The following is a 24,155-nucleotide window of genomic DNA, read 5'->3' as shown; positions in this document are numbered from 1 at the left end:
AGGATTAAAGGGAAAAAAGTATGAGCCAGATTCTGGCCCTCTTGTGGTATTCTAGAGATGCAAAGGGGCTGGAAAGCAGCTGGATCTGGCCAGCTGAGAATTCCCTGGGTGTGGGGGAGCTCTCAGCTGGCATAATCAGTGTACCTGGCTTTTGCACTGTGACTCTAATGTAGGAGGATCTGGGTCAGGAAGGAGTATCTGAGGATATGACTGGGTTACAGTGCCTTGGAGTGTTGCCAGCAGGAGTAGGTTAGTGCAGCTTGGGGGCCAGCAGCACAGATCCTCCCTGAGAGCCAGATAGCTGTAACACTCCCTGAGGGACCTGATTTCTCCTGTTGTATCAAGTGGAAACTTAGTGTATCAGAGAATCTGGGCCTGTTTATGTAACTGGAATACATCCTCTTAAGTATTGATGTTCTGGATTGGCAACAATACAATTGTAATACAAGCACCGTAGATTAAAGAATCAAAATATAAATCTGATAAGTAAACTTTAACTCCAGATTTCATATACTTTATATAACTTTAAATATATTTGGATAATATTTTACTTTTAGCTTTGACAACATATATATTCTTGTTTTCTTGCTTCTATTGAGGAGACCACAACAGGACTTTCCATTAACCTTCTCACTCTGTGGTCAAACCTGAAGGGTTGAAAGTACGAATTAAGACTTCTAAGTATTTCTAGCAGCTGCTAGTATGGCATGGAGATTAAAAGTAATGTTGCTTTTGACTTAGAGTCATAGAATAGCAGGGTTGGAAGGGACCTATAACAAACCCTGTTCTTTGTGCTGATGGTTCTTCCCCCTAGATGAACACATTCAAGATTTTCCTGGAAAATAGGTGTCAAGTAGACTTGTTCGTACTCTGCCCAAGCTGTGGTCACAAAAATTAGGATTCCCAATAGCTGTTCAGTTTAAACATGTTTGTACTCACTGTCCATTACTCACTATCAAATATGAAAATGTCTTTGTTTGAATAATACATTCTGTTCACAGAGCTTAAAGTGTAAATTGTCAGATAATTTTAGTTGCCTTTACTGCAATCAGAGTTTTAATCCCCATGAGCCTGTGCTGCAGTTAAAAACAAACAAACAAACAGAAAAACCCACCACTTTATCCTGAGTCTCTTGGTACCACAGACATTTGGAGCTCCTGTCCTACTAATATATATTTTGCATTACTGCATCAGATCAAGGAATCCTGAACTCTGGTGCTTTTCAAAAGTATATTGTTTTCAAAACTGGTTTTTAAAAAAAAAATTATCTTCCATTCCCATTAGCAGTTTGTACAGTGGATTTTCTCTCTGAAATTCAGGAATCTACTGCCTGATATCTTAGGTAGAAAACGTCACTCTGTCTCTATCCAGATACAGGCATTACATAAAGTACTTCAGACAACATTGTTTCCTCACTGAGCTATTTTGTAACAATTGTGAGGTCTCTCTTGTGTATATCAACTAGGATGGAGGCAGGCACAAACTCCTTTGTCCTGAATAGACAAAGACCTCATTGTTTCCAGTAAAAGCAAGAGAAGGGTTCTCAAACTTTGACATAGTGACCCTCCCTAAGCTAAGGAAAAAATACCTCTACCCCGATATAACGCAACCCGATATAACACGAATTCGGATATAATGCGGTAAAGCAGTGCTCCGGGGGGACAGGGCTGCGCGCTCCGGCGGATCAAAGCAAGTTCGATATAACGTGGTAAGATTATTTTTTTTTGGCTCCCGAGGACAGCGTTATAATGAGGTAGAGGTGTAGTTGTGCCTTCCCCTAGGTTAAGAGAACACACACAACTGAAAATCCTATACATTGCAAGAATACAAGTGGTAAAGTAGAAGGGCTGTGATTGATCTGAAAAGTACAACAAATACACAGTATGCGGGAACTGTCTTTCCTTTCACTACTCAGTAATTGAAAGACCCTTCTCTACACATCTTCCCTGTCCATGGTCCAGTACACCCTGCAGTTGTCTGGACAGGAGGGAGGCACATTCTCGTGGGTCCCTGCCCTTCAGCTCTACACTTAATTCACCTTTGTCTCCCCTTCTCTTGTGTGAGGAAATGAAAGGCGCAGGCAGCTGCTGCTCCACCTGCCCACATGGGCCACACCATTTAGGCTTTTCGCAGGCAGGGAGCAGCCTCTTAATAGGAGCTAGCAAGCCCTGCAGCAGCCTCTGTTGGGGGCAGCTGGAACCGTAGTCCAGTCCTAGCAGCTGAGGCTACCAGTTGGCATCTAGCAACAGCTGTAGCTCAGCCAGAAAAGCTGAGCTGGCGGGGGCAGCAGCAGCAGCCCCCCCCCCCCCCCAAAGTATAAATGTTACGTCGCCAGGGAGGCATGCCTATAGCGGTACAGGTTCAATGGAATACTACAAGGCCTGATACTCCTCAGGTAACCTACTGGCTAGACTGTGAAACTAAAGATAAAATATTGGTGTGCCAGGATGAAGTAAGAGAATAAACAGGTCTTCTGATTTTGAAGAAATATGCCAAATTTAGTAATAACCATAGTTATTTATGTTAAACATATATTATTAACTGAGAACTGGAAATTTAAAAATCATGTTTTGGTCACAAAGGAAAATGAGTTGGATTGTTTCATAGGTGTTCGTGCACTCTCCCAAATTGCCACAGCATATGACTCAATTGTCACTTGTTTCTTTTTAGACACAGTACAGGAGGAGCAACATTGTTACATGTCAGGATTGTGCTATATTAACTAATTGAGGAAGCTTGCACTTGGGTACATTAATCCTGGGTTTTAAGTCAGCGTTTTAGACTTTCATTAGAAATAATCTTCTCAGACAGAACTAAAATGCCTTTCAGATTTTCTTCTTTCTTACTTTTGTAATGAATTTTGTCCTCTTGGCTACTGTGATGCTTTTATATGTCTTGAATTTTAAAAAAATGTAACTGTGACTACAAGTTGAGGCCCTGTAAGACTTTAAACAAATGTTAAGTTTTGTAGAAGGAAAAATACAATTTTTAAAACTTTTAAAATCCAGTTACTTAAATTTAGATCAAAATATTTTCATTAAGATACTTAACTTTCAAGTTCAGAACTGTGTGAATTGATTTTGCGTGATAGAATTGCTAGAATTATATTGAAAATACGCACTTTGTTACCCAAACTCAGTTGGTAACTGAAATTAGATGTATAGTTAAGTAGGAAAAATGTTTCATTTTAAACTATTCACTGTAACTTTCTTGATGGGTTAGGCACTAGATGATGATTGTGCAGCAACAGGAAAACAAAATCAGTGGCACAGTAGACCAATTTCAGAGTGGACAACCCAACAGGTATGCCATTGGTTGATGGGGATGAACATGGAGCAATATATTGCAGAGTTTACCGCCAAGAATATAGATGGACAGCAATTAATGCTGCTTGACAGTGATAAGCTAAAGGTAAGTACATGCCCCTGTGTGTATTTGTAATCTATAAATATGTTAGAAGTTTATGATTGCCAGTTCATATATACTTCTTTTAAATATAGATACTTATCCTTTTCCTATTCAGGCATTGCTGTTGTTGTTGTTTTTTTTAAAGAGTCACAGTTACTGCTGTGTTCTTGGCATGGTAGAATAGAGGAATGACATCAAATTAAAGGTGAAGTGTATCAAAATAATATGAAAAGGATGTGATAACAGAATGAAAGCACAAACTAAACAGTTCTTCCTCTGTGACAATATGTTAAAACTCAAAGCAACTAAAGCCCCAAAGGGGGGATTTGTATGTTTACCCACGAAAGCTTATGCCCAAATAAATCTGTTAGTCTTTAAGGTGCCACCAGACTCCTTGTTGTTTTTGTAGATACAGACTAACACGGCTACCCCCTGATACTATCTCAAAGGTGGTAGCAAAATAGGTCCCAACTAGCTCATATACATAGCACAGTAGGCTTCAGTTCAGAAATCTGACTTCCATCCAGATCCATGGCCCTCAGATAAAAATTCAGCCCCCTTTCCTTAAGATCTTACTACTTTCTGATTTGGCCATTATTGAAGAGCCTACTTTGATTATTATTATTATTTTTTAATATAGAAGCCTTTCCTTGCATGTTTTCTTGATACATAGCTGGGTTTTTACAAAACCCAAGAGAGACAACCAGCTGCAGCCTTGAGGTGGTCATTTTGCCTCTGATAATTGCATGCTCCATGTCCATTCCAGCTCTTCTTTGTTCAGTCATATTATTAGACTACTTTTGGATTGGCAAGGTGTTATTCTAAAAGGAGGTTTTCTCTGACAGAGTTCAGTAAAGTCTGAAACCAAAATCTAGAGACTAATAGCGGGATTAGAATATCTTTTTATGAAGAAAAAATGTAGTTTCATGAACCTTTAACTTTGCCATTTAAATACATCTGTCTCTTGGAATGGATTTGCAACTCTAAATTTCCTATAACTTAACATAGAAATGTTTCCTTGGACAACAGGGAAAACAATATTCAGTATCTTAACAGATAACTACGGGAAGTGTGGCATGTTGGTGCTTCAAACAGTCACAGTATTGCACTGGAGTTCTCCAGATATAAAATAACACCGCTGTTTGGGAACTGAAATCAGATGTTGCCATCTGCTGATCAAAAATTGAAATGCACTCTACTCACAAATGTTACTGTCCAACTTAATACAAAAGTGTCATTAGGGAAGATGAAATGTATACATACTTGCAGGTTAAAATTATGGAAGATGTTTTCAATTTTACTACACCCACCTTTTAAAATATTAGTTTTAGTTGCCTAAAAAGTATCTTGTAAGGTCCAGTTTTACTCAAAATTTAAGTTATAAACATGCTTTTGCAAACACAAGACTAATAGAAATGCTTCCATGAATTTATTTAGAAGTCCAATGGAATTTTTTTTAAAGGGACTGCAGTACTTGTTTACACTGAACGCTGTGCTAAAGCATAAGAACCTGGAAGTGAAATTAAAAAGAAACAGTCTATAAAGAAGTGAACTGTCTATTTTATTTTCACTGTCCTACCTGAGAGAAATGCAAAAAGTAAACAAGCAAAGTAGTGTTTAAAGAAAGATAATTTACTTCGTAGATTCCATTATAATCTATTATGGTTTAAGTAACAGTCAAATAAACCTATTTTTAAAAAAACTATTAAGCTGACAGGATTCCTTTTTATATTAGCCTAATATTGGATTAATACATTGCATGAACGAACAATCAACCCTTGTTCAAAAGTCTGATTGTATTGCTACTATACCTTATATATGACACCTCAGCAAGTGATTTTTCAAAATTACTTTGAAAAATGTGTGTGGTGATTTAGGGCCTGATCCAATACTCACTGAAATCAATAGGAGTCTGGCCATTGACTTCATTGAGTACTGGTTTCAGCCCTTCTTTATTTTGATTTCATCCTTTTGATTTATAAAGCTATCTTCTATTAAAAGACATTACCCTGTGTTCTTGCAATGCTTACAATAACTGAGATAGACAATCCCATGTTAATATTCAGTATAACAAGTAGAGTCCCTTTCCATCACAAACAAATGGCTCCTAATAAGTAAATAATATTCCCTTCCTAAATGTCTGGGCGGAAAGCTGGCCCTTACAATATTACCTGGAGGTTAACCCATCCAAGGTGATGACAGACCCATGGGAAAAATGTGGCACCAAGGTGAGAGGCAATCTCAGATAATCAGTTCCCAATTACATTAAAGCTTTAAAGCAGTGGTCCCCAAACTTGTGAGGGTTGTGTCCCGTCCCCTTCCCCGTCCCCCCCCGTCCCCCCCCATCCCTGTCTGCACCACCACCACCATCCCCCGGGGCTGGGAGCGGGGCCGCAGCTCTGGGGAGGAAGCGCCGGCCAGCCCCTCCCTGCCCCCAGCTCTGCTCCGGTCCCACCCCCAGTGGTGCTCCAGTCCCCGCGCCTGCTCCCATCCCCAACCTCAGCACAGCTCTGTTCCCAGCCTGGGGCCAAGGCTGGGGGCGGGGCGGGGCAGGGCCAGGAGTGGAATCACACCTGGCCGCGGGCTTGGCTGCTGGTCCCCACCACAGCCTGGCCACTGCGATGGCTTTGGCCCCCTTACATGTGGCAGTGTTCCCTCCCTCCCCCCGGTGAGACTGGTAGACCTTGCAATCATTTCAGTAGAGTGGAGAAAAAAGAGACTGCAAGGGTTGAAATAAAGCACTGATGGAGAGGGATTAACTACATCAGCATTAGACTGCATATTTGAAAAGTTGAGGTGACTGGGAGGAGAGAGATGGTGAAACAATTGGAGAGACAAACAGTGTTGTGGGATGTGTGTTGTGTTTTTTTTGAGGATAGAAGAGACCAGGGTGCGCTTGCATTGTGAGAGGAAGGAGTCAGGGGACAATGAGAAGCTAGAAAAAGGGTTAGGAAGGGAATGAGAATGGAATAATGCAGTAGAAGAGGTTGGAATGGGCTCATTGTGGCAGGTGAAGGTATTGTGGGAGACTAGGGTCAGTGCTGGCAGGGGAGGAGGCAGGAAGGAGCTCAGAAATGTTAATTCAAATCTGAAGTAATGTCTCAGTGTTGTCTTTTCAACTTCATTTGTGATAATGTCTCCCTGGGCAAACAAAACCTGAATTTCCAATGTAAAATCACCCTGCAGTCCCTTTTTAAAAAAAAATATATATATATATTGGGCGTTCGGAATCTTTTGAGCCTGCCCCTTTTTGCTTCTATATGAAGTGATTTTAAAAAAAATAAAATAAAAGCACAAACCCCCCTTTCCTTAATGTGTCTTGAAACAAATTTTTCAAGTTGGATTTTGGCATTTTAAAGGTATTACTGTGGGGGGAAGAGGGATTTTTTTCACCCATTAGCTTAAGCAGCTTTGTTTCATACAATTCTTGGCAGTTCAATTAACTGAATGTGACACTGTTAAGACAGTTGTTAGAGTCCTGCAAGTTGTTTTCATAGGTAGAAGTTTTCTCAAGCTACTAAATATTGCAGATGATTGATCTGAGTTCAGCAACATTATCTGTAAAGGAAGTAGGAATACAGTAACAGCAGTTAGTGTATGTAAAGTGCAGCTGCATCAAGGGAGCCTGCAGAAGATTAATTTAAAAGTTTAATTTGATTTTGTTATATCACTCATTAGAAAGTCTCTGATGCTCCACTTTAAGTGCCACGTGAAACTTACTATTCACAACAACAATACAAAACCTAGGCTACTCACCTCCCCCACCCCATTTATCAGCAAGGTGGGCATCTCACATTAGTTAAAAATTGTAAATGATCTTCTATAGATTTACTCCCTTTATCTCAGATGTAAAGACCTGTACAATTTCTTGCAGCTTCGGTAATACTTTCTTGAAACCAGAGTAACTAAACACAATTTCTCTTAAAGGCTCTGGGCGTTTCCAGCCAAAATGACCGATCCACAATAAAGAAGAAAATTAAGGATATTAAAAAAACACAAGAAAAACTGGAAAAACAGAAAGAAAAAGGTCAAAAGAAGGAAAGAGAAGTTCGCAAGACTGGCAGAGTGGTAGCTGCTGTAGAATCAAGCTGTTAAAATGATTTAGTTTTATTTTAACACAGACTTACTTCAACTTGAAGAAGTGCAACAAAATTGTATATAATTGTACAATTGGGGAGGTAAAGTGCAACAGTTTAACATGGTAGGTTATTTACTTTAATTTCTGTATTCCCTCCCCATTACATGTTCCATTAAAATGAAATGTTTTCAGTATTTTTATATCTAGTTGACTCTGCCTGTACTAATAGACAATTTAACTTTCTGCCTTAAGTACTGTGCGTGCTTTTATGACTGATATGTAAAAACATCATATCCCTGAAATATCCATTGAAACTTTTTTGTTTGTGGAAAGTGGGATGTGACGTTGGGGGGGGGGGGGGGGGGGGAAGATATTCATTCAAATATTAGTCAACTCTTGCAGTTGACTTAAACTATAAATATTGGGTTTAATCTGATATATGGACAATAGAAAATCCTGCCATCAAGTTCAGTGTGACACTGTTTATCTGTTGCCACTAATGTTGTATAGTGAAAAAATTAAGTTTAAGAAAACAGCAAAGTCAAATTTATTTAAAAAAACAAAGCCTGTATTTCAAATTTATTGAATTGTTTTCTTTAAAATCTTGTTTTCCCAGTGGTCCATTTTTAATTCAAAATTTACTGTAGTAATATGCTGATTTTTGAATTTCATTTGTTGCAACTTACTGAAAATAGTATGTAAGTAGTTTTCACAAACTACTTACGCTAAGCATAACACTAAATTCTCTCTGTAAGCTACACTATGGGATGTTGGAACAGGGTGTAAACATAAATAAAAGATCATTTTTTACATATTTTTCCTAAATAATATAGTTTTATAGTTTTATGCTATGAATAAGATCCATTTGCAATGAGTATTTCTCTTTTCTACTCACTACAAGATTTTTGGGGACCAAATTTATATATTTGCTAATTTTAAACAATACTGTTTTTCCATACTTAAAATACAGAGATGAGAATTGTAGAAAAAATTTAATCAATGAAGCACTGGGTTTCTGCATTGTATTTAATTGTTAAATTGTAGACTATTATAGACTTTCTTTTTAAAGGAGGATTTGATTCTTGGAATAGTTTAGAACATGATTTGATGTGTGTTCTTGTGTAATTGCATAATAGTTTGTAGAAATATTACAAAAGCACTTCCTTCGATTTTTTTTTCCAGAAAAATAATGGAATAAAAATGTTAATTCCATCCTGGAGTGGAATAGAAAATTACAAGATCTTGGAATTCTGAATTGCTAGTTTAAATATTGCAATTATGTGGACCAAGTTCTCCTTTAAATATATGAATTAATGTTTTTCATTTTTAATTAAATGATCCTTTCACTTCCGACATTGCTCAAGTGTTTAAAATATGCAAGATTTCTCTGGAATTCAGAAGAGGAAAAGGACTTTGGAAATGCACATTCACTCTACTAATTTTCAAATAAAATTTAAAGTTCATATTTCTATTAAATGTCTTCTCTATTTTTAGTTCTGTGTTTTTAATGAAGAAAAGAAGCTATTGTTTTGCTTATTTTTAATTCTTAGGAAATTAGTGAGTTTAAGGTAGATGATTCCTGGCATCTAGTCAATCAATCAATTTCCAGAGGTTGAGTGGCCAGAGGAGTTCTTGTTGCTCGCAAAGGAGGAGAATTTTTGTCTGCTGGGACAGGTTGGTCAGAATTCTAGAGTGGTGCAAGACCTGTAATGCCAGGTACTGTTTCCCCTCTCATCCCTGGGTCCCCTCCCCCCCAGTGTATGTGAGGAACGAGTGAAGGGCTGATGGATGGAATGGAGGTTATTGATGTAGTGTCCTAGGGTTTTTCCTTCTTCCAGCTCCACAGTATCTGAAGGTTGGGGCCATTGAGCTGAGTGCTGTATTTATGAGGATACCTGAATAGTAGTTTCACAAGCCTGTCTCTGCAGTGCTGTGACAGTTGAACAGGTGCAGATAAGGTGACTGGTTGGGCTGCATGAGTTACTCTTTGAAAGAGAACCTCCCTCCCTGGCACATGAGGCCTGAAAGGGTTGGATGACTCCTTAGAACTTTTTCAGTCTCCAGTCACCCAAAGAATAAGTCAACTGAAAGTTTGATTTTTATAAATTGCATTAATGGACACATTTATTGCTTCAATATGATTAAAAAAATCACACTGCAGTTTAATTTTATCACACACAAACCAAAAATTCTAAATATAAATATAGGGTTGAATCCCAGTGGTTCAAGAGAGTATAACTATCCATTTCACTACATCTGCAACCAGTTCATTTTCTTTTGATACTTAACAGCCAAGTAGCAGTGATTATTTTTCAGTACAGTAATGAAGATGTGTATACATAAAATCAATATTTTGAACCAGCTACTGTAGTGAAGTAAATGAAACATAGCAAGTCAACTCTGACTAGGAGTAAATACTACACACTCTGAAATTTACTAAACACTTAATTTCCACCACAGCCAGCGGAGGAGGAAAGAACTATTGAAATATCTACATTGGAATACTTTGCTATGGGCCCAGAACTTTTGTTCTGATACATTTTGATTGTTAAGCCATAGGTAGCAAAGATACAAGCAAAGGTTTCTACTTCAGTAATTCCACATGAAAACTCTTGTATTTTCATTTTCATTGCAGGCAACCTGTTAGACATTACTAAGAACAAATATGGAAAATCATTCTAAAATCAGTTCAATTGAATTAAGTGGAAATATGATTAACATGTTAGATCTTTTCAGAACAATGTGTATAAAATTTTGAAATATTTAAAGTATACATTTCAAAACTTATGTTTATTTTAAAAACCCATGCTATTACTTTTAGCATTAGGCTGTCAAGAGTGACAGTTGCAAATGTTTAGCAAACACTTCCCTCCTTTTATATAAATTTTGACCCCATTCTACAAACCGTTTCCTGCCTGGATTTGGGCATTAATTTGAGCAGGAAATAGTCTTACATTGTATTGCCTTTTAGGCACTTATATACAATGGTGATGTGCCACACAAACAAAATTTACCTCACAACATCCCTATCTATCCTCAATTTACAGATGAGGAATTCACCTGAAGTCATCCCTCACAAAATTAGGACTATAGCATACTTACCATTCCAGCTTCTTTCCTTATCTATTCAATAACAAATCATAGGGTTGTGATCAAGCAGACCTGTGTAAGTCTCACCATCCTCTGCTCTATTTTGACCTGGTAGACTGCTGAAACATAGTGTGTGCTTTCTGGCACATGCACATCTCTCACCCTCATCTATAGAGCAGTTAAGGATCGGTCATCTGAGTTAGGTGCTGGGACTGCAAGTGCTTCTTCGCAGCATTCTAAGTTTTTGGGGATGAGAGAATTCAGTGGGATGTACACGCATGACCTGGAGGTATTATATGGGCTTAAATAGCTGGTGTGGTCAGCAGAAAAGTTGAAGCTATCAACACTGTTGTATCCCTCACTAGAGAGAGCTGATGTACCTAAAATATTATAGGAAAAAAGAGCATAGCAAAATGAAGTTGATTTTTTACATTAATTGCACTCTTTAAATACACCTGGATAACTGGTAGGTCCTGTTGTCCTACTATTACACTAATCTGCCCAGTAAAGATGCAGATTTTGCAATAGAGTTTCTCCATATTAACAGTAGTTACTGTTGTCACCTAATTATGATCCCAGAGTTTGAGGCTTTACCACAAACGTATTTGGACATTACCTGCAGAAAGAGAGGAAGACCTGCAAATCTTTACTGTAAACCCTCAGAAGCTGCTATTTCACAGTAAGTAAGTATGCCAACTTCTGTTTCTCATGAATTTTCAATACATTTCTCAGAAGACCCGTAACTGGTATTTTATACCTGAAATGCATTATACCAGAGGCAGCAGTTAAGATTGGATTTTCAAAAAGAGAGCTTCATTTTTTAAAATAAAGGATTTCCACAGCTGATAAACACTATAGGCAAATACAACTTGAGAATCGTTTAGTTTACAGCTGTTACCTTGCCCCTCTGAATAATCTACTACTAGTAGTATGTACAGATTCATTGATTTCAAAACAAAGTAAAAACACATGATTGCCTATTGGAGCTTCTGTACTTAAATTCAAATGTTTGTTTCTAATTTTGCTAAATTTATTTAGGTTTGTAAAGTGCTTTTGAGCTCCTCGGCTAGAAGATGGTGGAGAAATGTGAAAGGTTGCATAATGGGTTTTATAAATCTATTAATGCTTTAAATAACTACTTTAAAGTTTCATACATCAATGTTTAGATCATTTGATAACTTCATCCAATGCTCAATACAAATAATTGGTATTAGCAGTTCTGGCGAGCTGCTATTTCAATAATGCTTCCATTAGGAGAGTTTAAGTTGTGTGAACTGTGCTCTTCAAGCCAGCTGTGAAATAAGTTACCCTAGACCCTGTATAAAATCTAAAATTACTGCTCCCTAGATCTAGCTACAGAAGTAAATTGGAAATACAAAGTGGAACAAATTACGAGTGTATTTTTTAAACTACATACTTGGTTTTAATTCAGTTAATTTCTTAAAGTAGTATTGGAAAACAATTATGGACTTCAACTTCCTATTATTCCCTACTAAAAACATTTCCACATGAAGTATTTGAACCATGTTTGGTATAAAGCTGCTAAACAATCCCTTTGCAAACAGACGACAAAAGCATGTTTACTTTTTCTGGACTGTTGTACAATTATATACTGCGGAATGTGGTCATGTCCTTTGGCTCACTGCTTGGCACACACCAGTCATCTGCTTCGTGGTTTTCCACATAACGTTTCCAAGCTGATTTGTTATACACAGGGAGCCTTTCGATTGATTCTGTTGATAAAGCCTGCAAAGAGAGCAGAAGCTATAGTGAAGTCTATTTTGCTGAGCATTTATTAAACTTTTTTTATTAAAATTACAAGTTACATTAAGACTGATACCAAAAAGTGGTAAATTATACCTTTATGTAGATAACTGCATCTGTACCATACCCCTCTAAGGAATACAGTTTCAGATCTCCTTGGAAGTACTGTGCATACAGACGTGATATAGGCAAACCATAACCAAATCCAGCCTGATAAAAGGGGAGAGGGCGGGGGGCAGAGAGATAAAAGCACACTTGAGTTAACTGCATCATCTGCAGAAGATTTGTCAGCATAGCAGACCAATATCTGTACCACTTAAATTTAGAGGCAATCCAGCTAGGGTCAGCATATTGCTGGACACATGTTAACATTTGAGAAAAGTAATCACTTATATAGGACCAGAGAGGTGGTGAGGACTCCAAATCTTAAGTATTACTCCTCCTCCTCCCTACCCCAATGTTACCAAGTTTCCCTCCTTTCCTACCCATTTACCCCAAAACCTTCTTAGCTCTTTGTTAGGAGGGGAGGGGACTGCAAGGAGTAAACCCTCCCTCTGCAGGCTGCTATACAACACAGTCGGTGCTATTACTTGCAGCTATCCCACGGCAAGAGCACTAGTGGAAGTACTCTGCCTTGCTGCGGAACATTGGATGACTATCTCTATCCCCATGGAGCCACTAGTCTGGCTGTTGCGGATCTTGAGAAGACAGATGTTAGGATTGCAAATGAGAGGGCAGGTGGCCCAAGAGGCAACCTCCTTAAATTTGCTTGTGGCCTACACTATGAAAGTCTGACAAACCCCTCTCCTAAATCGTTAACAATTAAACACTGAGCAAAAGTTAGAAATATTATGATGCCTTTCACTTAATCACTAGTTTAATTTGTGCAATATCTCTAGAACCAAATAATTTGAATTAAAGGTACTTTCACTGTTTATTTTGATTGGATAATTCCCACCAGTCTAAACCCATCACTTGATATAGAAAATTAATAAAATAGGCCAATAGTTTGAATGTTATAGGGAAAAAAGGAATCCAAGGCAGAGTAATGTGATGGTAACATCAATTGGAAGTTATTGACAGTGGGTCCAATGCTACATTTCTTGACATATCTTAAAACTGTGGTCCCCAACGCCGGACGACTAGCCACTGAGGACCGTGGCCACCGGACAAGCAGCCGCCGAAATGCCGCCGTGAAGCAGCGTCATCGGCGGCATTTTGGCGGTAGCGCTTCTTGATGTTGTGGCATTTCAGCGGCCAGTAGGTGGGCGCACGTGGATGCCCCGGCGGGTGCCATGGCGTCCATGGGCACCGCGTTGGGGACCCCCCTGTCTTAAAACATCTATTGAAGCCACTAGGAGTTTGCAAGGACCACGGGAGTAAGCTCTTTATCAGTACGACCATATGCTATATACTTTTGTTTTTGTCAAGATTATACAACTGAACAGCTATTTCACTCAAAACGACAAGTATGGACTTGATCCAAAAGAAGGGGCAATTTTAAAACCAGAAGTTCCTAAAATCCTAAATTAATTTCTATCCCTAAATTAATTTCCTTTTCTACACTGCTTCCAGAACCAAAGTTCAAAGTCCTGTACTCGCCCAGAAACAGATTACTGGAACTCCTACAACAGTTCAAGGAATGTCGCTCCTTGTTCTCTCCTCCTTCAGAGCTTGAAGAAACAGAATTTCAAACTTAAATTTTGGTAAATATTAAAAATAGTGTTTTTCTTATTTACCATTAAGGCTACAAGTTCTGTTTAATGCTGTAAGTCTACAATTTTTATTTTTTTTCCCCCCTTTCAGAAAGGCACTTTAACTTTTTACACCAGAATTGCTAGACTATTCACTTATCTGCAAAACACGTAGTAGTACAAAGATACAGGTAATTTTTGCCTTCCCAACTATCAGAGGACAAAGTAAAAAAGGCTTACAGACCAGAGGTGTTGCTCGTGATGTCTCAACACGGGGACGTGGTGCAGTTGAATACATATAGTTGAACAGTCCGTCAATTTTCCTCATCGGAACACCGCCACCACGATCACTTATCTACAAAATGAATGAACACACTATTAACTTTAGGTTCCTGTATATAAAAGAACAGAAACACAAGCTGATTTTCATAAGGAATAAAGTACAAAGGAAGTCTGAAGACTATACAGTCTCAAGTTGTCCTTATTAAATCATCGGATCAGACTTACTGTATATACTCGTTCATAAGCCGAATTTTTTTAGTAAAAAAGGGAAGCATCAGAGAAGGGGGTTGGCTTATGAACGGGTATAGAGAGGGAGAGGTGGGACACAGCCCCTCCCCCTAACAGAGGGAGCAAGGAGAGGCAGCACAGCCAGAAGGGAAGAGGTGGGGTCAGAGTCTCTCCGTTTCTGGCCACACAGCTCTCCCCACAGCCTCCGAAGCAGCTGCAGCTCCGGGGCTGGCAGGCTGTGGCCGTGTCGCTCGGCCCCACCCCCCAGAGCAGGCTGTGGCCGCGCCGCCTGGCCCAGCCCACTGGAACATGCTGCGGCCGCGCTGCCCCGCCTGCCAGAGCAGCTCCAGCCAGGCCAGAGACATACTCCCCAGATATGGTGGGAAGGGATGGGATGGGGAGAGTGTGGGGGTCCCGGGCTAGGGGTGGGATCATGTGGGAGGTGGTCACAGGGGTTACTCCTCTGACCCCCAGCTTCTCCCCCCCCAAAATTTCCCCACCAGTTGCTGTCCCGGCCTGTCAGGGTAAGCAGCTGGCACACCAGTACACTTTGTTTACTTAGGTTTATCTCCGTGCCTGTGGACGCTCAAGGTAAACAAACCATCTCGGCCCACCAGCGGCTTATCCTCATGGCCCAGGAGCCAAAGTTTGCTGACCCCTGAATTATGGGGTCGGCTTATGAACGGGTCATAAAAAATTTCCATTTTTACTTATCCATCTTGAGGGGGGTTGGCTTATAAACGAACCGGCTTATGATCGAGTATATATGGTAATAAAGAAAATCATCTGATAAATCACAGCAATATATACACACAAAACCCCAGCTGAGGTTAATGACGTTTCCCAAAATGCTGTCACCAAAAATGTCCACAATTACACAGAATTACTTAGACTATGTCTACACAGCCTGCAGTAATGGGCCTCCCAACCCAGGCTGACAGACTCAGGCTCATGCTACTGCACTATAAATAGCTGTGTAGGTGGTAATTTGAAGTTACGACTTAGGCTGGTGCTCAGGCTCTGAAGCCCACTCTTCTCTCTAGGCTTCAGAGTATAAACTGTCTACACTGATAATTTTAGCGCAGCAGCACAAGCCCGAATTTTGACATGGGGTGGGAGGCTCACTGCTGCGGAATGCGTAGATATACCCTTAGAAGCCATACACCCCGCTTGCATGTTGTGCACTGCTTTTTTTCTTCCTCACCCTCCTTCCAATTTCTAATCTTCATGTGGAGGAAGTTAGGTTCAGTAAAAGTCAACAATGGCCATATCAACTGAATCCTATGGGTGCAAAGTTCTCAGTGCTTTAGCCAGCACTTTAGGAACAAAGATGCTACACAGCAGCGCAATATATTAGTACTCATTTACTACTAGAGTAAATCTGAAGATTTGTTTCTACTTGCGTGAAGTTAAATTCTAAGGAAAACCTATATACTGCAACCAACCTTGGAAGTCCAACACTAACCATATAAGAGATGCTGCCCTTAAAAGAAATATCTGCAAGGCAAGGCCTAACATAGGCAGGCTTCACCTGTGCTGGACTTACTTTATTCCACACCTGTTCTGCACCTCACTCAAGTAGTCACTTCTACCTATAGGACACCTGCTCTGAACAAACTACAAATCTGGCTATCTTCCATTCCTAAACTGGCACTTTACCCTTGAACAGAAACATGGTTTATTTACATTATAGCTACATAAAGAATAAATATGTTGAAAGGGTAAAGTGATGCCATAATCTCCCATTCACATGAGACTTGTGAGATCTTTATGATGTTTCCACTCATCACTGACCCAAGGCCTGAAATCCCACAAAGGTTTTATTCCTTACACAGTACATTATCAGCATTGGTACAAACTCCCAGTGTCACATCACCCATTCGTAAGAAAATATTCCCCCCAGGTTCCGAACTATTTTCCATCAAAGTAATTAAACATCAAACAAAGCAGTTACCTTCACAGTTAAATCCTCATTGCCTAATGTGACATGTACTTGAATTGGAGGGTAAACGCTTCGATCAGTATAGTGTTCCATTGTGGCTCTCATTGCATTCTGAGAAATATTTAAAATTAAAGTAAAATAAGTAGTTTTAATCAAATCATAGATTTGATTGTAACTTTTGTGCTGTTAATATGTCAACTTAGGAAAACAGTTTTATGTGTGCCCATTTATAGATTGTATTTCCATTTTTACTACTTTGTACTTGTATAAAGATATAATAAAAACATATTTCTTCTTCAAAAATATTTCCTGCTTGCTTTTTACCACAGAAATATCAGGAATATCAAGTCTGCTCTTCCTTGGCTTTGCTACAGTCTTACTGGGGGAGACTTAAAGATGTATATCATGAGCTAGCCTTATTTTAATGGGAGAGGAGCTGAATTCTTACAGAAACATCCTCTCTCCAAGGATTAATTAAGCCACTGGAGTTAAATACCAGCAACTGTTAATAAAAAAAAGTTTTACACAGACTATCTCTCAATTATTACCTATCAGTGTTGTGTGATATCATAAATTCACTGGTTCTCCAACCAGAGTCAATTTGAAAAAAAATTATTAGTCTACTACAGGCATATGAAAAAGCGTAGCTTTAGTTCTGAATTGCTTCACTAGTGTGATTAAATTATAGCATGCATAGGTTCTGTATGTTAGAAAAGTATCTGAAGAGATGTGGCTTGATATAGAAGTCTTAGTATTCCTGTATGAATGATTAAGATAAAGGACACATTTTCAAAGCCTCTGATTTTACACACCAGTCATCTGTGTACAAATGATGAGATTTAGACATCTACCTACCTGATCGGTGGGTGCAGTCAGGAGCTTAGATGTCTGAGTCTTGCAATTGCAGGTAATTTGCACATTATTATTTAAAAATTGGTTCAACATGTCAAATAAATACACATCTCAGAACACAAACATGCCATGCAGATTGTGTAATCCGACTGTACAAACCTTGAAAAGTTCAAAAACCATGTGATAGAGATGGGATGGTACATACACTACTTGCATGGGTTGTCCTGATGATTTTGCTGGAAAAGAAAGTAACCCAATCAATTAGACAACATACTGGAAGCCTGCTGTTAGTTTTGGCAATATCCAAGTAGTTCAAATAACAAATAGAATCTGGTTTTGTTTTGGTTGTTTTCACTGATAAAACACAGTACAGGGAAATGAAAAGAAAATTTGAATAGAAATCATGAAAACATTTGTTACTCTCATGTTTGTCAAAACTCATTCAAAATCTATATTCTTTCATAGTTTTGAAACTTTGTTTTAATTTATTTGTAGAAATTAATTTTAAAAGCTATTTCTGCTAGTAATATCATTGCATTTGAGTACATAATATGTCTGAACAATAACTGCAGTACAATGTGTTCTTGGATTCATTTGTCTATTTAAAGATCTGCTGATGTATCCGGAAATCTTTGATAAATATTCTATTTGTAGATAGTTCTGCTCATCTTGGTTTCCAAATCTCTTTGTTCTCACTCTTTAAAACAAACAAAAATTACTAGGAATATTTTCATGAATAGATTTTTCTTCTATTTTGATCACTAATCCAGGACTAGTGCTTGGAAAAGTTTACTGGCCCTAAAAACATTTCCATCAGTTCACCAAGCTAATTACCTTTGTAATAGTCTTTCCCATGCTGTTTTAGCAGCCACTACAGTTAGAGATTAGTGCTGTATGCCATCTGGGATTTCAAATAATATGAAAAAATTATTTTTACCCTAGCAGGTCAAAAATATTGGCTCTTAAAATACACCAGACCTACCCTTGTCACTCACTCAAGCTAGCAGTGCTATTTTACCTTAAATTCAAATCTTAATATAGGGGGCCTCAGTTCTCAGCTTAGCCCATGCAAGTGGTGGGTGAAGAATGCACAGCTGGCCCTGGATCTGGGAAGGGCAAACGTGGCTTTGAACTACCTTTGTGTTTCCATGATTGGGCACAGAGCCCATCCCTCAGTGTAAGATGCACTAGCTGCTATGGCCCCAGGGTACCTTTATAGTAGCTAGGCATTCCTGAGGTGCAGAGAATCCACGGCCATAACTTTACTCCAGCCATAGGGAGAAGTTTAGAAGCTCTTCTCCACTAGAGGCTCTCCCTCCCCTGAGGTGATCCTCCTGTAGCTGGCTATGTCAGCTTTAGATCCAGGTTGCATTGCCAGAATGGCAAAGAGCAGCCATAATGCACAGGAGAATCTGAGCTAGCCAGTACTGGACATAGAACATCAAATCTGTTCTTGAGGCTTATTTATCATCTGAAGTCCAAATCCTGTGTTTGTGATGTCATGATTAGTTGTTGTAGAGATTGAGTTGTCAGAAACAAGATTATGGAACACAATGAGTGCAGAGCCCTACAACTTCCAGGGAATGGGAGGAAGCTGAGATCTTATTTGAACATATTTCTAGTAATAAAATTGGGAAGGGGAAATAATTGTTTTTAAAAAGATAGTCTTGAAAAATTGTTACACTTTACAATAATGATTAATTACATTGCAGTTACATTGCAATTACAGTGTGATTAAACTATTGCCATGCTTTATGAATGTAATGCCTGTAATTAACACTAATTCATAAAACCAGCTGACTACATTAAAGCATAACTACAGTGTAGCAGGACCTTGCATAATTAGTGTACCTAAAAATCTAAATGTATATATTCTAAGTATGAAACATAGTAACAAATAATTAAGTCACATAATTAGTATAATAAACACAATTCCAGTTATTAATTAGTGATGAGTTATCAAAAAGCATAACTGAGTGAGAGCAGCAGAATAAGGACAATGGACTTAAAAAAAGCAGACTTTAACAAACTTAGAGAACTGGTAGGTAAGGTCCAATGTGAAGAAAATCTGCGGGAAAAAGATGTTCAGGAGAGCTGACAGTTTCTCAAGAGAATAATATTAAAGGCACAACCGCAAACTATCCCGATACAAAGGAAAGATAGGAAGAATAGTGAGACACCAATAGGGCTCCATCAGGAGATTTTAAGAGACCTGAAAATAAAATAAAAAATCCTACAAAAAGTAGAAATATGGACAAATTGCTAAGGAGGAATACAAAAAATAGCACAAGCATGTAACTACACAATCAGAAAAACTAAGTTACAAAATGAGTTACACCTAGCTAGAGACATGAAAGACAATAAGAGGAGGTTCTTTAAATACATTAGGAGCAACAGAATGATGAAAGTGTAGGTCCTTCACTTAGAGGGGAAGGAGAGCTAAAAACTGATGACATCAAGAAGGCTGACGGGTTTAATGCCTATTTTGCTTCAGTCTTCAGAAAAAAAGTTAATGGCAATCAGATACTCAACACAATATTAACAACAAGGGGGAAGGAATGCAAGCCAAAATAGGGAAAGAACAGGTTGAATATATCTAACTTATATAAATATTCTTTAAATTGGCAGGGCCTAATGAAATTCACCCTAGAGTACTTAAGAAACTAATTGAAACAATCTCAGAACCATTAGCAATTATCTTTGAGAACTCCTGGAGGACTGTTGAGGTCCCAGGAGACTAGAGCGGGCAAACATAGCAGCTGTCTTTAAACAGGGGAACAAAAGACAACCTGGGAAATTAAAGCCCAATCAGTGTAACTTCAATACATGGAAAGATACTGGGTCAAATTATTAAACAATAAATTTGTAAGCACCTGGAGGGTAACAGGGTTACAAGGAACAGCCAGAAAAGATCTGTCAAGAACAAATCATTCCAAACTAACCTAATTTCCTTCTTTGACAGGGTTACTGGCCTAGCGGATAGGGTAGAAGCATTAGATGTGGTATATCTTGATTTTAGTAAGGTTTTTGATGCAGTCCCACATGACATTCTCATAAGCAAACTAGGGAAATATGGTCTAAATGAAATTAGCATAAGGTAGGTGCACTACTAGTTAAAGACCATACTCTAAGAGTAGTTATCAATGGTTTGCTGTCAAACTAGGAGGGTGAATCTAGTGGGGACCCACAGGGGTCAGTTTTGGGGCCAGTACTATTGAGTATTTTCATTAATGACTTGGACAATGGAGTGGAGAATATACTTATAAAATCTAAAAATGACACCAAGCTGGGAGAGATTGCAGGCACTTTGGAGGTCAGGATTAGAATTCAAAACAACTTTGACAAACTGGAGAATTGGTTTGAAGTTACCAAAGTGAAATTTAATAAAGACAAGTGCAAAATACTTAACTTAGGAAGGAGAAATCAAATGCACAACTACAAAATGAGGAATAACTGGCCAAGTGGTAGTACTGCTGAAAAGGATCCGAGGTTATAGTGGATCACAAACTGAATACGAGTCAACAATGTGATGCAGCTGTGAAAAAAGGCTAATATTCTGGAGTGTTGTATGTAAGACATGTGAGGTAAGTGACGTGAGGTAGTGTCCCTCTACTCAGCACTGGTGAGGCCTCAGCTAGAGTACTGTGTCCAATTCTGGGTCCCACACATTAGGAAAGATATGGACAAATTGAGGAGAGGCCAGAGGAGAGCAACAAAAATTATAAAAGGTTTACAAAACTTGTGAGGAAAGGTTAAAAAAACTGGGCATATTTAGTCTTGAGAAGAGAAGACGGAGGGGGCACCTGATAACAGTTTTCAAATATGTAAAGGGCTGTTATAAAGAGGACAGTGATCCAACTGTTCTCCATGTCCACTGAAGGTAGGACAAGAATGGCCTTAATCTGCAGCAAGGGAGATTTAAGTTAGATATTAGGAAAAACTCTTCTAACTATAGGAGTAGTTAAGCTCTGGAATAGGCTTCCAAGGAAAGTTGTGGAATCCCCATCACAGGTTTTTAAGCACAGATTAGATAAAATACCTGTCAGGGATGGCCTTGATACTTGGTCCTGCCACAGTGCCGGGGGCTGGATTTGATGACTTCTCTAGATCCCTTTCAGCCCTACATTTCTATGATTGTATATCCAAACTGTAACTACACTGTACACTACAGTGTGATTTATCATACTTCATAATACGATCAAAATTTCTAAGAGGCACCTGCAGCAATTTAACATGCTTTTCTCTACAAATATTTCCAACCCTCAGGCTCAGAGTATGGAGGAGAACATATTTTACCTTGATACGGAATGGTAAACTTACCAAAGTCAAAAGAATAAAACTGGTAAGTGCTTATAAAATATAATTAAGGCCTCACTTTTAGTCCAACCTTAATCAGGCTTTCCTTTGTGTGCCCTCATTTTTGCAGGCATAAATGGGAGTGTATTTTTGCTCATGCAATTATTTGTAGATGCAATTTAGATCACTCTAAATTCTTGTTAGCAGATCTGCATGAATTTACTTTTAATAACTGCAGGAATGTTGCTGTTTGGATCAATGCTACCAATATATTTTGGATGAGCTCAAGTAACTTTAATATATGCATACACGTGCATGTTTCTGTACAGTAGAACCTCAATTTTACAAACACCAATCTTACAGATTACCTTTTATACAAATCATTTTTCCCAATGGTGAAAAAAACCAAAGTCACGTAACAAAAATGATATTGATAAAAAACAAGTCAACATTCCTTCACGTTCAAATGCATTTATTGCATTGGAAATTGATTTGCCGGGGTTTTAAGGACTAAAAAATGTGATCCAGTGCACCATATTTCAATTTATGCACTGTGCCCACTGTAATTTTGAGATATTCAATTTCATTAATTTTTTTGATTTTATGAACTCCTCAATTCCCCATTAGTTTTTAAGATAAGAGTTCTGCTGCATCTCTGTATGAATGCTTGTAGTCAAATTTTCAAAAGCTGTATTGTCACAATTGGTGGTGCAAATATTTGTTTACATGGCCTAAACTGTTTACATGGCCACATCTAAGTACCTAATTGGACCCATAAGTCAAGTAGTTGATAGCTAAATGAAAGCGAGAAATTGGAATACAGCTTTAATAGTGACTGGATCTATGAATTGTACTGATAAAAAAGGAGTTAGGAGGGAAAAATAAGACAAAGGCACAGAGAGGATGAGCGTATGAGAAAGCTATAGACATACTGTAAAGACTGAAAGGTGGGGAGAGATACAAAAGATCTTGGGGAAGGGGGAACAGGACTGTTAAAAGTTGTTAGACCAGTGGTTTTCAACCTTTTCCATTTGCAGACCCCTAAAAATTTTCAAATGGAGGTCCAAATGGAGTGGAAATCTTAGACATGGTCCACGGACCCCAGGTTGAAAACCACTGTTTTATGGTAACAGCAACAACCTTTCGCAGACCTCTTAGACTAGTGATTCTCAAATTTTTATACTGGTGACCCCTTTCACATAGCAAGCCTCTGAGTGCGACCCCCTTAAATATAAAAAAGTGTTTTTAATTTATAAACACCATTATAAATGCTGGAGGCAAAGCGAGGTTTGGGGTGGAGGCTGACAGCTCACGACCCCCCCATGTAATTACCTCGTGACCCCCTGAGAGGTTCCGACCCCCAGTTTGAGAACCCCTGCCTTAGACACTGTGTTAGACCAACAGTGGAAAACTATCGTAAAACCTTCTGATCAGACTGATGCTCCTCATTTGAAAGAGGAGGATCCCCAATTTCCACACACACTTACCATTCAACTCTTCAAGCAAAAGTTCTGGAGAGCTCATGTAATACAAATCACAAAGTCTCTTAGCATTTTCATAGCCATCTACATGAAATCAAAACAGAAAAATGTAAATACAAAAAATACATTTCCCTCCTTTTTTCAGATGTTTTATAGTTTATTGAAAAGAACATCAACTAAAAACCAAAATCATTCTGCACTCTTATTGTGGACCTTTCATATTTTCTCACAAAAGCTGAAGTATTGGTAGAACAAAAACACATTAAATTTGAACTGGAATTTTCTGCTCCACATAAGGATGATATTAGTACAATATAAGAAGAACCTGATTTATATTAGTTCTCTCTATAGATTTTAATGTACCTTTTCAAAATTCTTGTTCAGCTGGTCTGCCTGAATTTACCTTTAATAACTTCAACAACATTGCAGTTAGGATTAATGCTTCCAATGTGTTTTGGATGCGCTGGATTAACTTTAATTTTTCCACCAAACAGCAAAGCTGCCAACAAAGAAAATAACATTTAGTAGGCAATGCAATTTCACAATTTTCAGTTTTCATGTCTTCAGCATTGCTGAATGGAACAGAATAAGCATAGTTTATAATTTTTGGCTGTAGCATTCTTAAAGAAAAATGGTTCATCTGCTTTGCTGATGACAAAAAAAAAAGCTTTATAGGCATACATAGGTGTTTCCAAATGGATCAAGAAGATGCTGTAAGCAGCATATTTGAGTAAATAATCAATACCTAAAGATAAATGTAAGATATACCAACACATTCCATTCATGATTTTCCCTCTTTAACAGTAGTACTTACAGTGCTGATTGAGGAGCATTCTGATTGAAATGCGACTCATGTAGAAACGATCTAAAAAATACTGCACATTCTGACAGGTCACTGGATCAACACCAAAGCTTTCCTTGTACTCAATCACACCTTGAGCCATTGTAGGAATTACATCATTGTGTCGGTTCCGGATTGTTATCACAGTATCTGTAAACCTAACATTAATGAACTGTCAATTTTTCACTTTCAAGTGAAT

At 38.4% G+C, this 24,155-nt stretch overlaps 2 protein-coding genes across 2 annotated transcripts in view; one reads left to right on the top strand and one right to left on the bottom strand.

Annotated features, from left to right (window-relative positions):
• The window catches only part of LOC135885677 (neurabin-1-like), a 64,483-nt gene extending 56,980 nt beyond the window's left edge, over positions 1 to 7,503 (top strand). Inside the window, exons 17-18 of the mRNA XM_065413570.1 lie at positions 3,223 to 3,411; positions 7,336 to 7,503. Coding sequence (XP_065269642.1) covers positions 3,223 to 3,411; positions 7,336 to 7,503 — 357 coding nt within the window. The remainder of the gene's footprint in view (positions 1 to 3,222; positions 3,412 to 7,335) is intronic.
• Positions 7,504 to 11,967: 4,464 nt separating this feature from the next.
• Positions 11,968 to 24,155, bottom strand: part of PDK1 (pyruvate dehydrogenase kinase 1) — a 27,681-nt gene continuing 15,493 nt past the window's right edge. The window contains exons 4-11 of the mRNA XM_065413359.1: positions 23,930 to 24,114; positions 23,519 to 23,614; positions 23,122 to 23,199; positions 17,498 to 17,574; positions 16,499 to 16,597; positions 14,279 to 14,389; positions 12,437 to 12,550; positions 11,968 to 12,322 (exon numbers count right to left, since the gene is read on the bottom strand). Of these exons, the coding sequence (XP_065269431.1) occupies positions 12,182 to 12,322; positions 12,437 to 12,550; positions 14,279 to 14,389; positions 16,499 to 16,597; positions 17,498 to 17,574; positions 23,122 to 23,199; positions 23,519 to 23,614; positions 23,930 to 24,114 (901 nt within the window). The 3' untranslated portion in view covers positions 11,968 to 12,181. The remainder of the gene's footprint in view (positions 12,323 to 12,436; positions 12,551 to 14,278; positions 14,390 to 16,498; positions 16,598 to 17,497; positions 17,575 to 23,121; positions 23,200 to 23,518; positions 23,615 to 23,929; positions 24,115 to 24,155) is intronic.

This window comes from Emys orbicularis, chromosome 11 (genome assembly GCF_028017835.1).
Source record: "Emys orbicularis isolate rEmyOrb1 chromosome 11, rEmyOrb1.hap1, whole genome shotgun sequence".
In the NCBI taxonomy this organism is placed as follows: domain Eukaryota; kingdom Metazoa; phylum Chordata; order Testudines; family Emydidae; genus Emys; species Emys orbicularis.
The sequence above is the reverse complement of the archived record's forward strand: the minus strand, read 5'-3'. Positions and strand labels throughout refer to the sequence as shown.